We start from the raw sequence: 15,609 nt of genomic DNA, 5'->3' as shown, positions 1-15,609 counted from the left end.
TCAGAGAAAAGACCTCCCGGTATGACGCTGCTTCGGAATCCATTTAATATGGAGGGATTCGGAGCCCTTATGTTCTCTGGGCAACAGAGAAAGGGAAGTCTGAAAGCCTTGTATGCAAATTGTTAACTCCTGGACCAGTTTGATTGCGAAGTTTTACCATGATTATAGTTAAAACATGCATGTCTCCAAGTAATCGTTGTTTTAGGAACATCTTGCACGAAGGTCCAGACCAGATCAGACAGGCCTTCAGCACTTGTTCTGAGCTTTCCCAGCTCTGTACACAGTTTACCCATCTTATCACACTACAAAGACGCACAATAAGCAGGATTACATTGAAGCATTCGAAACTATGAAACTTTTAAAATTATTATACCTAAAGGAATTAGGAAAAGGAAAATGTTTTCCTTTTAGGTTTCTAATTTATACCTTTTAAGACAAGGGTGTGTTAAAAAAAAAAAAAAAAACATCTGTTAAAACACGCATGCAAGCTGGGTTGTTTTCTTCACGACATGAAAGCCAATCACATCTTGTTGTCTTACAGTGAACTCAAACAGAATCCTACCTCACCTCAGGGTGACATTGATCCAACTGATTTCACATTTGTTTTTATATTTTTAGATCCCCATTTATTCTCTCATTCCGCAGCAACTGCCTTCACTAACCTTACACAAAGTGGCTTAGCGTCTCTTTTAAGAATAGATTTTTCAAATATTGCTGTTGAGGTTTTTAAATGTGTACTTCCATGAAATATCCTTTACCTGTCTGAAATGTGACAGATGATAGCAGGGTTAAACCTGATGCACCTCTCTGAAGGAGACGTCAAGGAAAAGTCACAGGTACAAAATGTATTGCCACGCTGATTTGAGAAGTCGAGGATGCTGAATCAAATGATACATTTAATTGTAAAACACTGCAGGGGATATTTTTGTTCTTTTCAATACTTGTATAAAAAGTATTCTACAGATGCTTAATATTGTGAGCAGAGCTTCATATGTTATTCTGTACCTCCTGGCTGCAGACTTTTAAAAGGTGCTTTAATGCAAAACAGTTATTAATAAATGTGTGAAACAGATACGAATTAACCACGCTAATTACACCTTTAAATGCAGGTGGAGACGGCCGACAAAATAAAAAAACCTTTAGAAATTTAACAAAATCAACTGAAGATGTAATTATTTTTGCTGACAGTTTAGGGCCTTGGGGTGCTTTTCAACAAGACTTTCACTCATTTATATTATATTCGTATGGTCTACTGGTATTTCTCATTAACACTGCCATATTTTTAAAGGACTGTATTGCATGTTTGATCTATTATGCTTCTTTAATGGCTTTCTTCTAAGCAATAGTAAACTGAGTTTATTTTTGTTTATTTAATATTTTTGTCCTTTTTCCAATATGATATGTTGAATGAATTACGTAAGTACATCCTAAGAATTCTTTGCTGTTTGGCTATCATAATCCAAATAAAAATAAATAAAAATAAAAAACACTAACAGGTGCAACTCCTCTTTTTATACATGTCACAGTGCCTCATCTATTCCCTGTCAAAGCCTTGTCACTGCAGTTTTCTCTTAAGTCTCCTGGCAAACCTTTGAGTGACAAGACTTTTTTTTTTTTTTTTTTTTCCTCCCTCTCCTGTTTTCAGAACCATCTAACAGACAGAGAAGCAAGAACTTAAGAGAAAAAACGTTTTACACACATACACACATCTTCATTCAAACCCCTTTTCATGGGTTCCCCAAGACCCTTTGCTTTTATTTTTATTTTTTTATTAAAGTCTGAAGAAGCAGCTGCATCTGCCCCTCCAGGTAAATGACAGTCACATTTAAACTGCCCCAGTCAAAGCCCAGGTTCAGCCTACCCTGGATGAGAATGCAGATTAACCACAAATATGGAGATGGAGCAGCAAATTAATCTCTTTAGTAAGAGTAACATCTGCAGGGTGCACTGTGAAACTTGACTTCAGAATGAACTTTAAAATGTGCTTTAATGGACTAACACATTCGGTTTTCCCAATGGTACTTAAAACCAGAGTAGTATGCCATTAGTTTTCTTTTTCCATATTTGTATGATCATCGTGTCGTCTTGTTGCTTTATTGTTTTCTGGTGCTCACTCAGATACGATTTTACTATAAGGGGGAAGAAGGATACTAGACCAGCTAAATGTGTGTGTTGGAGGAAAGATATGTCACCTGTAAGAAGACATTTTGAATGTCGTGCTGCTGATTTTATACATTTAAGTAAACTGTATTTTGGTTTGTTTATATGTATTAATCAAATAGCTCAGCTAACTCCCTTAGCTTAAGACTATTTGATGCTGCAGGAAGAAAGGAGTAGAACCCCCTCCCACAAAAGAAAACAACAACAAAAAACATTTGTTTTCAGGGTTGATTAGGTCGGCTTTGCAAAAGCCGTCTGTCTTTGTGATCCCATCCGTTAATTTTCACTGGGCAATACCAATATCCCATTACAGATGATGGATTGATAAAGCAAAAGCAAGGAAATTGCACTTGTGAAATTGAATAACGGTTACTCTTGTATGGGCTGGAACATGGGAAACCGTCCCTCAATTAATGAAACCCAAAATGGACAGAAGACATTTTCGCGCTCTGCTTTTGCCCTTGTGATTGAGCACTACTTTAGTCTCTGCTTTTTGTCATAATTCATTTTACAGTGAGAGGGATTGTGATTGGTTTCTTCATACATACACATATATATACTCAGCGTCCTCTCACTTTCAACTGCTTTTATTTTCAGCAAACTTAACATGTGTAAATATTTGTATGAACATAAAAAGATTCAACAAGATTAAACTGAACAAGTTTCACAGACATGTGACTAACAGAAATGGAATAATGTGTCCCTGAACAAAGGGGGGGTCAAAATCAAAAGTAACAGTCAGTATCTGGTGTGGTCACCAGCTGCATTTAGTACTGCAGTGCAACTCCTCCTCATGGACTGCTCCAGATTTGCCAGTTCTTGCTGTGAGATATTACTCCACTCTTCCACCAAGGCACTTGCAAGTTCCCAGACATTTCTTGGGGGAATGGCCCTAGCCCTCACCCTCCAATCCAACAGGTCCCAGATGTGCTCAATGGGATTGAGATCCAGACTCTTCGCTGGCCATGGCAGAACACTGACATTCCTGTCTTGCAGGAAATCACGTCCAACGAAGGTGGGTTTGTGCCCATAGGCGACGTTGTTGCCGGTGATGTCTGGTAAGGACCTGCCTTACAACAGGCCTACAAGCCCTCAGTCCAGCCTCTCTCAGACTATTGCGGACAGTCTGAGCACTGATGGAGGGATTGTGTGTTCCCGGTGTAACTCGGGCAGTTATTGTTGCCATCTTGTACCTGTTCCACAGGTGTGATATTCGGATGTACCGATCCTGTGCAGGTGTTGTTACACATGGTCTGCCACTGCAGCTGTCCTTCCTGTCTCCCTGTAGCGCTGTCTTAGGCGTCTCACAGTACAGACATTAGTGTCTTAACGACCGTTCCACAGGTGCATGTTCATTAATTGTTTATGGTTCATTGAAAACATTGTGTAAACCTTTTACAATAAAAATCTTTAAAGTTATTTGAATTTTTACAAAATTATCTTTAAAATACAGTGTCCTGAAAAAGGGACATTTCTTTTTTTGCTGAGTATATATACACGCACACACACACTACCGGTCACAAGTTTTAGAACACCTACATTTTTCAAGTTTTTATTGAAATTTACTTGGTTTAATGTCTCAATGTATTCTTTCTACAGTGGAAATCAGATATTGTTCAGAAAGTTTTTCCCAACACTGTTGCAGAAGTACCCACAAATTTGTTGCACAAATATCTTTCACCCTTCTGTCCAGTTCATCCCATGTTTTGGGTCATTATTTTGCTGTAAGATGAACCCCTGACCAACTGGGTGTATACCAGAGGGTATTGCATGGCGCTTCAAAATGCTGTGGTAGCCATTTTGGTTCAGGATGCAACTCACTCTGTGCAAGTCACCGACTCTGAATCCAGCAAAAGAGCCCCAGACTATCATGCTTCCTCCTCCATGTTTGACAGTTTGTGTCACATACTGAGGAACCATCCTTTCACCTACTCGATAGCATACAAAAATCCTGCATGATTAATCGGTCCATAAGAACTTATTCCAGTCTTCACTAGTCCACTGGCGGTGCTTCATGGCCCAGGCAAGCCTCTTCTTCTTATTTTGCCATCTTAGCAATGGCTTTCTTACTGCCACTCGATCTGTCAAACCTGCAGATCGAAGTCTTCTCTTCATAGTTGAAACTGAGACTTGCTTACATCAACAAGTGTTAAGCTGTGCTTGATGCTGTTGTCCTGTGAGCCCCTTGTCATGAAAGCTGTTGACTCTCAGAAACTTGTCTTTGATTCTGTTGTGGCTTTGGGTCTGCCAGACATCTTCCTGTGCCTTTTGATGGTGTAGGAAACTGTACTTGTGCTTTAAAAACTGTGCTTAAATTTCAATAAAAACTGGAAAAATATTCTAAAACTAGTAGTGTTTTTGTATATATTTGAATACGTGTATGTATGTCTGTATATATATGTTTATATTCTCTGTCAGTTCAGGGCCCTCCGATAAAGATTAATTTTGGAACAAATGGTGAGGGATATCCAGTACTGATGGGATTGTTAACATAATCCCCTTTTCTGCTTGCGCTGGGTGGATTAGTTCAAACCGTTCTGTCAAATCTCTCCGAGTGGCCCTCATCTTCTCCGAAATATCTCTTGGGATTTTACCCTGCGCAGCTTCAGATGGGTTTGAACGGGGTTTATTATGATTTATGTTTTTTGTGGTAATTGGTTTTATTTTAGTTGTTGTTTAATACTAAAAGGGTTTTATGTGAAATGTGCAGTGCAGCGGTGATGACCTTTAGATATCAGCCTCTTCCAGGACTGTGATAATATAGACAACACAGGGCCAGCACACTGATCTCTCTGTTCTGCCAATGATCTGGCCTATGTAAACCCAAATAAATGACTAACAATAAACACTATAAACAGTCTGATTCAGATGGACATATTGACATATTTTCTACAATTAACAATACATACAATTTTCCTTTTTAAAGGTTTAGTCTAATGTGAAAGCCAAGTTAATTCATGGTAAACATTGCATTATGAGGCACATAATGTGGAAAACATGGCCAAGCAAAGAACATGTACATAGAAGCTTGGTAAAACAGCCTAACGTACAAATGTGTTAATTGGGTTTGACAGAGTATACAGATTCAACCAGATTGAGCCAAAATACAGAGCATACAACCGAGCAGGCAATAACTCAGGGTCTGATGCAGATGTTGAAATTCATACCACGGTTGCAGAAACATTTCGGGGATGAGGGTGCATAGTTAAAACAGGCTTTTTGTGAAAGCAATGAAATATAAAATGTTGGCCACAGAATTATTTCTACAGCGCGTTTTATGTGATCATATGATTTTATTGATATTGTTAAAGGTGCGGAAATTGGATACTTGATGCATTTCACGCAAAACCTTTGGAAGGAGTTCATTAAGGGACCCAAAAGAGGTTCTGGAAGTAACTTTACAACCAACTTCATATGTTCTTCACATGTAATATGTTCTTGCATTTATAGTTGTTTTTACTTTGTTTTATCTGCAGTGAGTCACAATACCTATCACAATGTTTGGTCTTGCACTTCATAGAAAATGCATGTTCCATAGAAAGTTTTTCTTCAAACTCTGTGCTTTGAACTGCACCATTGGTTTGATTGAAAACCTGCAGAAATGAACACCAGGTCTATAGGCTGATTTCCTTTTCAGTAACAAAGTAGCTGGTCGATAGCGCAAGCAGTGCCAGGATTTATTACTCTTATTACTCTCCAGCTTCTTCCATTTGCAAAGAGTAACTTCATTTCCCCATCACAGTTCCCCCACCCGGACATGGCTGGGTTCAATCACGGTCTTCCTCTGTTGGTAGACCATTAAAATGATCTGATCCGAGTGGAAGAGTTGTTTCAAAGATAAAGCTGTTTGGGGTAGTTGATTTCTCTATTCCTTACTTTTAGTGCCCTACTGGCAGTAAGACTAGGAGACGTGTGTAAGAAGCTTTTTTGTCTTCATTATTTTGGTAGATGGTTGAGGGGGTGTGGGGGTGGATTTCGCCCTCCCCCCCTTCTGTTATACAAAGACCTATCTGTCTCAGACCTTCCTATCATTCCTGTGGTCAACTACAATGATTTTTTATTCTCCAGTCATGTGTTTCAGGGTTTAATAATCCTGACACTATGACAACCTGTCCCCTGTACTAATAGGAGGGGAAGAAAAGATCTGTGTTCTCTCTCTCTCTCTCTCTCTCTCATTATGTCTGGCTTCTTTAGGTATTGGCAGGGAAAACATTGACAGGCCAGTGTTAAAATGTTGGCACTCTGTGTCACTTTATTCCAGCTGGAGGATCGTACTGTTTTTAAGACTTATATTATAAACTTGTTTGGATTTTATTTAGATGTGATAGGAATTATATTACTGGGTTGTTTTGATGGATGGGAATTTTGAATAATTTGCTATTCCATAGAATTTTAATAAAAAATAAAATAATACCTGCATGTGCAAAAAAAAAAAAAACTGCCAATTTTTACTTGAAGTTTATAGTACATATCCAAATAAAACGTATCGTTTGCATGAAATAAAAAATGTTGCGCATTAACCCATAACTTTTAGTTTAAGTCTAAGTAATGTTCTTTTCTTAAAAAAATCCCAAAACTCCATAACAAATGTATTTATTATTTAGCGTTAAAGCAGAATAAAATAAATGCTGCTCGTTAATGCTGCTCAATAAATACCAAAAGTCAAAAACACAGCCGGGGCAGATGGCGCCAAAACTACCCCAGTGTTCCCTGGGGTGTCTTCGATTTTACATATTTTTGTTTAAGAATATTAACATATTTACATGTTCAGATGAGAGACGATTGCGTAGCCTGTCAGGCAATTGAAAAGATTCTCTCTGCTGGGACCGTAGTTGTAGGAATGCACAAATATGTCTTTGCTAATTCTCCAAGCCTTATGAAATGAAATGTTTATCCACCACCATAAAAGTGCACCCTGATCCAGTGAAATGCAAGACTTACTGTCAAAATGCAGATTAATTTAATCCTTCACCAAGGTTTCTTCTTGCAGGTAATAATCCTCCCCAAGAAACGTGGCCATAGCACTCTTTGCAGAAGTAGTGGTTTATTTTTGTGTATTCAGCAGGGGGCTCGCTCACCTGACCTGGTGCTCCTGAAATGTCTCCATTTGTTGTTCGACTGGAAACAAGTTCGCCTAACTTGGCTTCTAAAAGCCATCTTTATATTGGACTTAACACATTTTACGTATTTATGTCTTGGGTCCAAGGCTGTTGCAATTAGTGCTACTTTTTTTTTTTTTTTTTTTTTTTTTTTAAATATACTTTTTTTTAAGCTTGACACTGCCATTCGTATTTCATGTGATTGTGTAACTGTTGTTTTGAACTGCATCATCTTGTGGGAAATCTCCAGGCACACTGTGCTTGGACAGCATTGTGGTATTAACGAGGTACACAATTGAATTTAAACATTTGAAACATTCCCTTTGCACATGTATTTGTTTAAGACAACAGCTGTATCTGGTTTTTGTTTGTTTGTTTTAGCTTAGTAACAGCTCTCTCCTCAAGATGGGAGTAGAGGTGTTGTCGTGATGCTTTCAAAGAACCAAAGAAACCCAAAAGATATCAAAAATGAAAGCTAAGTAAGATTATTCAAATATTCCATCAAAGTTCATAATGTAATAGATTTTCTTCATTTTCAGATTAACTGCTTCTTTGTTACATTTTCCACTGCAACAAATCTGTTGATCAGAGTGTAGAACATAAGGACACGAGAATGGTTGTAAACCATAGAAGGATTTTTTGTGTGTGTTTGGTTTCTAACAATTGAATGATACAAGAATCTCATCAAGCTACTTTTCCTTAAAGGGGCCAAGGAGTCAGTTTTAGCAACAAGCCTAGGGAGTCTCCTGTGTCTCCCGTCGTGAATGCTCCTACACCTAGTTTCCACTTGTCTCCTGACCCTTGCCTCATTGCTCATGCTGTATCTTCATTTTGGTTAGCAGATTTGAATTATTTGTTGGTTTCCTTACTTAATTTGAATCAAAATAGAAAAGTTCAAACCTACCAGAAATATATCTTGGCAGTGGAAGGGGGTGGGGGGGGATTGATGTTTTGCCTTAATGCCTAAGAAAGGTTTTGCTAGCACTGAGATTTAATTTGAGCTTTTGTGTTGTTTCTTGCAGCGTAAGGGAAATAATTGCGCCTTCACTGGTGAAAAACACAGAATGCTTACGGATTGCTAAAAATGTACTGAGGGGCGGAATTGAGTTGAGGTTGAGTTCAGGAAAATGAAATGAATAAATGTAAAAATGAATGAGGAGATTGAGCCTCCTGACGCACTTCTCTTTACACCTGTTGCTTTTTAATCATAATCGACGATCAAAGGGTTCCGTTTTTTTTTTTTCTTCTTCCATGAAATGCTAAACATACCCCCCTGCCTTCCCATGGGCAGTGTTTATCCCTTCTGTTTGGATTACATAATTAGACATCACAGAAGATTGATAGTGGAGGCAGGCAGGGAGAAATGGATGGAGACTTTGAAAATAATGGCGGCTGGGCAGGGGCAGAAAGCATTACTATCCCTCGCCCTACTTGTAGGTACCTGTACCTGTGGTAAAAGCTGCCAAGGAGTTGTAAACCAAGGAGTTTTGCCTCCCAATATTTAAAAATGCACTGGAAATCTCGGCCTCCTATCGAACGTCTGATTCCCCTTCAGGCAGGCTCTGTGCATTAACCTGGCATACATGTGCACACCAATAAAGTCACTGTGAGGAGCAGAAATACTCTGTTTTTATAATAATCATCTTTATTTGTATTCTTTTAAATGAAATTACTAATTTTATAAAAGGCTGGAGTCTGAGCTTTGGTATTGGGTGGACTTCAAGGCTGTTCTGTAAAGGAGTTGTATTTAAAATTATAACAAGGTAAGAGAAATGGAGAATGTAGGATGTTTTAGGTCAGTTTTTATGTAGGATGAAGGCCAATTTTTATTTTGGTGTTAAATTAAATTGGACATGTGCAGTTATCCTTGGTGGGGGGTAATACACAGACACAAAGACACACTCGCATCTATTAAGGAGGATGGAGGGAGAGAGACAGATAGTCTACTTACTTCTCTTTCTGTTCCGCACTCTGCGACAGTAGAAACATAACTGCCGCTCAATGCATTTTGATGGTGATGTATAAAACCGTTAATATGCATTCTTTATCCTGGGAAATCTCCCCAATTAAAACTGAAGGTAAGGTCATCCAGAGTTTTTGCAGTGGAGCATCACACCTGGAATCACTGCCCCCCAAACACCACCACCATCTATTTTTGTTTTAGGCCCTGGCAAAACACCCAGAGTGTTTGCACAGGTTGATTGCTGATTTTGGCTGGGCCTTGCTGCCAATCTTGGCTGTACTCCTTGCTCTCTGTGCAATGTTATTTTGTTTGTATGCCAGGATCCTCACAAGGACTACTTATGGGCCAATTAGTCAGATTTTTTTTTTTTTTTTTTTTTTATCTGAATCCTGACACAAATAAACAATGTGGAGGGCTGGCAGGGAAAGTCAAAGGTTGTTGGTTTTTCCCAAGCCAATCAGTGATGACTGAGTTTGTAAGGCACGCTAGAAAGCCTTGTAAGTTGTAGTCCCCTCCTTACATGAAAATGTTGAGTGCTTGCCTTGTAAAGGAAGAAGCTTATATTTAGGGGTTCGTGGACTGTGCCTGTTATGTGGCTTGGTTTAATGTTTCATTGTGGGAATGTACACTATACACTCAAGGTACTCTGTCGACTATTGACAGCTTGCTTTATACAGAAAATAAGAAGTTCTATTTATGGTTTAGTATCCCTTTACTATGTAGGTGCGAGTCCTGCCTTATTGAATCAACCTGCCTTAAGATAGAGAGAATATGTATCACAACTCCAAGCACAGAACGGAGCAGACATTTGAATTTGTAAGGCTTTTTTCATGTGTTTATTTATATAATCTTTTCTACCCTGCTCACTTTCGTTTTAGTCTTTTTGAGAAACCAAGTGTAAAAGGAAGCTTAAGCAAATGACTGGCTAACGAGATAAGCTAGTTCCATCCATATATCAAGGCTCAGCATTGCAGGTGTGGCCTGCGAAGTGCATGATGGGAAGCTTGATTGAGTTCGCTGCATTCTTCGGTAAGCCTCTCAAGAGTATTACCAATCCTAAGTACCTGATGAGGCAGAATAGAATGACATTGGTTAGATTGTTCTAGGTTGTGTTTTGTCTGGGGTTTTAATGCATTCACACCAGTGGGCTTGCATTGAATGATGCTAATCTTCAATCAATGAACACCATTGCTGTTTTGAAAACATAAATGTTTATATTTATTTTATGTTGCTAAGATTTTATAATTGTTTTAGCCTCTGTATACTTGTATTGTGATGTGTTTAGCACTTTGTGATAATCTGTACAGCAATTTTTCACTATTCCCATCACTATACCATGCGTTTACCATACTTTTCATGCCTTTGTGTCACGCGTTTGCTATACCTCTTCATTTTTTACCATGATTTCACTTCATGTTGCTATAATTTGCCATAGTTTCACCATTGTGTACTACAGTAAACGTCTATAAGGGAAGCCAAATGGGTTGTCAAACACTTCCTAAAGGTAGGCACAGAAACAAGCTCTGAAAGCTATACATTGTTAAGAAGAGAAAGAAGTGCACAATGTGGTGGATCTGAGGAAATCTCAGAGCTGTGTGTGTGTGTCTACAAATTCCTTACTTTTCAATTCCTTGCCAAATTCCAGACTTGCTTTTATATCTCCAGGGTTCTCCAGTTCTTGCCCTGGGGGTCTTGCAACCCCACTGCCTGACCCACTGGCTGCAGCCCTGCTAATTTGCACATCACAACTGTTCTCTAATAGTTCAAATCTCTCTGCTGTCTGTTTGCCTAAAAAGCTTTTCTCTCTAATGCATGAGACAATTGTCTGGGGCCAACAAAGTAATATAACAAAAAATGGTTTTATTATATCTTGCAGTCTTCTCTGAGCATCCCTCTCAAAAGCATTATGATCTTCATTAGCAAATAAATCGTGTTTTCATAATTAACAAACCAAACCAAATCCCAGTGTTTGAGATAATTCTCTTGGAACCTAGTTTTGGTTCTTTGTTTTATTTATTTTTTATTGTTTGTTTTTTGGTATTTATGGATGGAAGCAACAATTATTAATTTCTGCACTGATAATATTCACTGTGGAAGGAATAGACCTATAATTAAAATCACAACTTAATTTCCAAGTATGCAGTTTTTGCTACCCACAGCATACCAGCATCCAAAAATGTATATATTAAAGAACTGGACACAAAACCATCATTACAGGCAGATAGAAAATCAGTATTACATATATTTGGTTAGGTTTTCATTGTCGGTGCCGTTTTCTGTTTTTATTTTTGCATTGTCCGTATACACTTCTCAGGTTCTTGTGTATGATTTACAGACAGCATCTACACGTCTTCAGAAATTGCTTCCCTCCCCTCGCCACACTGTTTGCAAGGCTTGTCTGTTTAGTTGCTGGCATCCTCACTACATCAATCCCATTAACGATCGCACCAGATGAATCTGCTCAGGATCTGTGAGGAAACAGCCCACTACATATCTCAAACCCTTTCTCCAGCTGGCAGCCGATGAGTCTAATAGACAGTGGCTTTTTCTTTTGTATATATTTAATATATATATATGCATCTGCAGTTGGAGCCCAAAGCAAATATTAAGCACATTCCTTTGGTGTCTATCAATCTGTCATCTAGTACCTAGGAAGCAAAGATTGGAATAAATATAAATATATATATATATATATATATATATATATATATAAATATATATATATATATATATATATATATATATATATAAATATAAATATATATATATATATATATAAATATAAATATATATATATATATATATATATATATATATATATATATATATATATATATATATATATATATATTTGTTTTTAAAGTGACAAGAAGACCTATTCGGTTCTAGTCTAACAAAAGAAAAGCTTTGATCACAGTAGAGCAAAATCAATGATGATATTAATTTTATTAGAGCCCACTTTCTTGTCAACACCGATGGCATTTTCCCCACTTCATCTCATTGCAACCCGATTTCTGCTAGGCAAATTTGGTTTATTTGACAATTTCTCTATTAACATTTGTGATACACCTACGCTACAGTGAAGCAGCCAGAGCTGTCTCAAGCTTTGTGTTTAAATGGCAGAACTGTCTTTCTAGCTTTGTGACTTTCTAAGCCATTTATTCTCTCTGCCACTTGAAGGAAGAGCTTACTTCCTTTTCTTGATTTAAAATTTTAGCCCCAGGTTCTGTGGGGATAGGACAATAGCTTATTTTATTGGGAGACATTTCAGATGTGATGTGCTGTGTTTTTCAATCCTTTGATGACAATTCCTCCAGTAATAATAATAATACAAATAAAAAAATTAAGCAAAACCTCCTAACACATTGGACGGTGATATGGCAGGCTACGGCCTTCTGGAAGCAGGCATGGCACAAACGGATGCATTTTAGGATCCTCCCTTTAAAATCTTGAGCAGGTGAATATATCTTAAAAAGATGAATCCATGCCAACTAAACCAAAAAAGGGGCATTTTGTTGCCCAACAAATTGCGTATTTGTTCACCTGACAAACCAGATATTTTCCTGTAACCTTGCAACCTGAAATGAAACATTTTCCAAAAATCTTATGGTAGAGTCACAGGCTGCTTTATTTGATGGGCTCTGGGGCCGGTCATACACATACTTTATTTTTCTGAATTTTCTTTCTTGTTCTTTTATTTTTTTATCTCCTGAGGGAACTCTTCTGTGCTGTCAGAAGTAAAAAAAAAAAAAATTATAGGGAAGACAACCCCCACTTGTGTGTCAAGTATTTTTAGTTGTAGTAAATGGTAATCCTGCAGAAATGTTGCTTTTGCATGTATAAACAACTTGTCATCATAGGAGTCTGTTGGGCTCCTGATCTCTCAGTTTATCTGTCTGTTTATATCTAACTTTTTATGGTCCTTGTATTGATCTATTGGTTTCTTTCTGTCTACCTGTCATTGTCTTTGTCTGGTATTTATCTGCTCATGTTTCTTTCACTGTGTACATGCATACAGATGTACGTTTAATATTATTGAAACTGTGAATTTAGTTCTTATTGTGTAACAAGTGTCACAATATATTCTGTAATGTACAGCTGGGAGGAATTTTAGAACGCTTCAGAAAATCTCAGGCAATCAATTGGCACATTAATTGGTAACCCCCCCGCCTTTACACGCACGTGACCCCCACCCCCACCCCCACTCAGAACATGTCATCTTATAACCATTAATCATAGCTTGACAAGGGCATCTGACCGACTTGGAATGTTACCAAGTTGTGACATCGGCACTAGAGGGCATCGTGGTTTGTGGAAGTAAACCCACTCCAGATGATTTCCTCTTGTGATTGGCCGAGGTTTAATCTGTTGCTCTCCTCTAGCTGAGCTGCTATTTTGGGGCAGTGTGTATTGGAATCGGTAAGACCCCTGTCACATGACCCAGTCTCTATATAAGCCACAGTGCTCACCTTTGCCATCAGCCTAGCCCTAGGAGCTGTGTATTATATGGCATTTTAACTGTTCCTTTTGCTTTCTTGCAGACCATCTTTACTCTCCTACTGGGTCCTTTCACCTTCTTCAATGCTCAAAAGACCAAGTATCTTCAGATCATGACGTCACTCATGAGGTGGATAGGTAAGGGCAAAGTGTTACCAATGTTTGTTTTACAATTGATTTCCATTACCTTTGTACAAAATGTACAAATCTGTACTCTGCAATGTGATCAGGTCCTAACATATTTCCAGATGTACTATGGTGCTTTAAGAACAATTCCTTAAAGTGGCATGATGCGCGAACCATGAAGAAGGAAGCATGGATTGTCAAGGATTAGCTTCCTGAGTATGCCAACCTAAAAAACTACCGTATGCACCCTATCCTATCTCTTTAGTTACTTGGAGGTTATTTACATTTCAATTAGATAAAAAAAAAAAAAAAATCAGGATAACCCTTTACTCCATTAAGGGGAAGGCAGAAAGAATGTGGAAGTTTAACGTCGCCAAAAGAAAAGTAAGCAACATACAATTAAATACATTTATATATGATATGAATACAAAAAAAATAGAGAGACACTAAAGCAAGCAAACAAATTCAATATGGTGCTTCAACATGGTCATGAGTAAATTCAAGGTAAAGAAAATAATACTTTCTGTTAGTGGTTGTGTAATTGGATCACCTTGAAGTAAATCGCTGAATTTTGAATTGGCGATCTATTTATCTCCATAGTGTATACATGTGCGATTGTCACATGTCCTGTCTACATCTTGTCTTTGAAAGGCACCCATGGGAGCACCCCCCTGTTTGCAACGTCTTCTCATTTTCCTCGCTCTTTTATCAGCCTCTCCTACTGATTTCTTAAGAGCAGTGGCCACCTTAAATAAGCCAGCCTCCACTCGGATACATTTACTTCAAGGGACCCTCAGTACGGTCTTAATAAAACTTGACATGCCCAAACAAGCCTGGTGATTGGAAAACACTCTTTTCATGTACTCTCATTTACCTATAAGGCCACTTCATCAATGTCTGTCACGGCCATCTCGCTGTTCTGTTCCCTCCTGCTCGGTTATATTTAAGTCGTTAATTGATTAATGGAATGCAGTTGCAATCAGTTAAATAATTCAGAAGCTGCTTTATAAGAAAAGAAAAAGAGAGAGAGAGAGAAAGAAAAACACCTCCCTGCCCATCAGTCAATCCAGAGGGAGGCACATTGACTAGCTAATCTACGCAATTGTTTTTCTTGCGATCATTGTTTTGTCCGATTTGCATTATTCCCGGTTTAGCAGTTATTTTCCCCTACAGCTGGTTGCTTGTGTCTAGTCGGACCTATGATCAACACCTATGGACAACACTTACGTTTGTTAGCTTCTACATGTACATAGTTTACTTTGTACTCAGTTTATTTGTTTTATTGCCCCAAATTTGACACCCTAGGCAACCGCTTAGTTTGCCTAATGGTTCCACCAGCCCTGCCTGTATTGGTGATCAATGACTGGGGTGTCCAACTGTCCATGAGACCCTTAATGCAATCACCCCTAAATTACCACCAATAAAGACCGGTAGCACACCGTAGTTATTGATTCATTATGCAACTATGCAAATGCAAGGGACCTTCCAGCAGCCAGTGATTCAAGAGCGCAAGGAAAATACAAGCTTGAGGGAAAAAAAAAAGATGATACAAAGCTGATGCAGTTGCAAGCAATTCATCGTGAGAAACAAAAGGGAAAGTCAGTCGATTAACGTATAAGACATCCATATTTTACGTCATTACTGCAAATGAAAAACATACTTTTTTCAGTCCCACCGTATTTGCCACCGGATTTGTTTATTGTATATTCTTGAGGTAACACTACACGATTTCTACAATCCAACACGATTTTGTGAACGGTGGGC

The 15,609-nt window shown here is 38.2% G+C and overlaps 1 protein-coding gene across 1 annotated transcript in view; it reads left to right on the top strand.

Moving 5' to 3' along the window:
• The window catches only part of slc38a12 (solute carrier family 38 member 12), a 123,953-nt gene that overhangs the window by 64,680 nt on the left and 43,664 nt on the right, over window positions 1-15,609 (top strand). Inside the window, exon 9 of the mRNA XM_066704782.1 lies at window positions 13,764-13,857. Within this exon, the coding sequence (XP_066560879.1) occupies window positions 13,764-13,857 (94 nt within the window). The remainder of the gene's footprint in view (window positions 1-13,763; window positions 13,858-15,609) is intronic.

Source organism: Amia ocellicauda, chromosome 5 (genome assembly GCF_036373705.1).
Source record: "Amia ocellicauda isolate fAmiCal2 chromosome 5, fAmiCal2.hap1, whole genome shotgun sequence".
Classification (NCBI taxonomy): Eukaryota; Metazoa; Chordata; class Actinopteri; order Amiiformes; family Amiidae; genus Amia; species Amia ocellicauda.
Note: the sequence above shows the minus strand (reverse complement) of the source record. Positions and strands in the feature narration are given on the sequence as shown.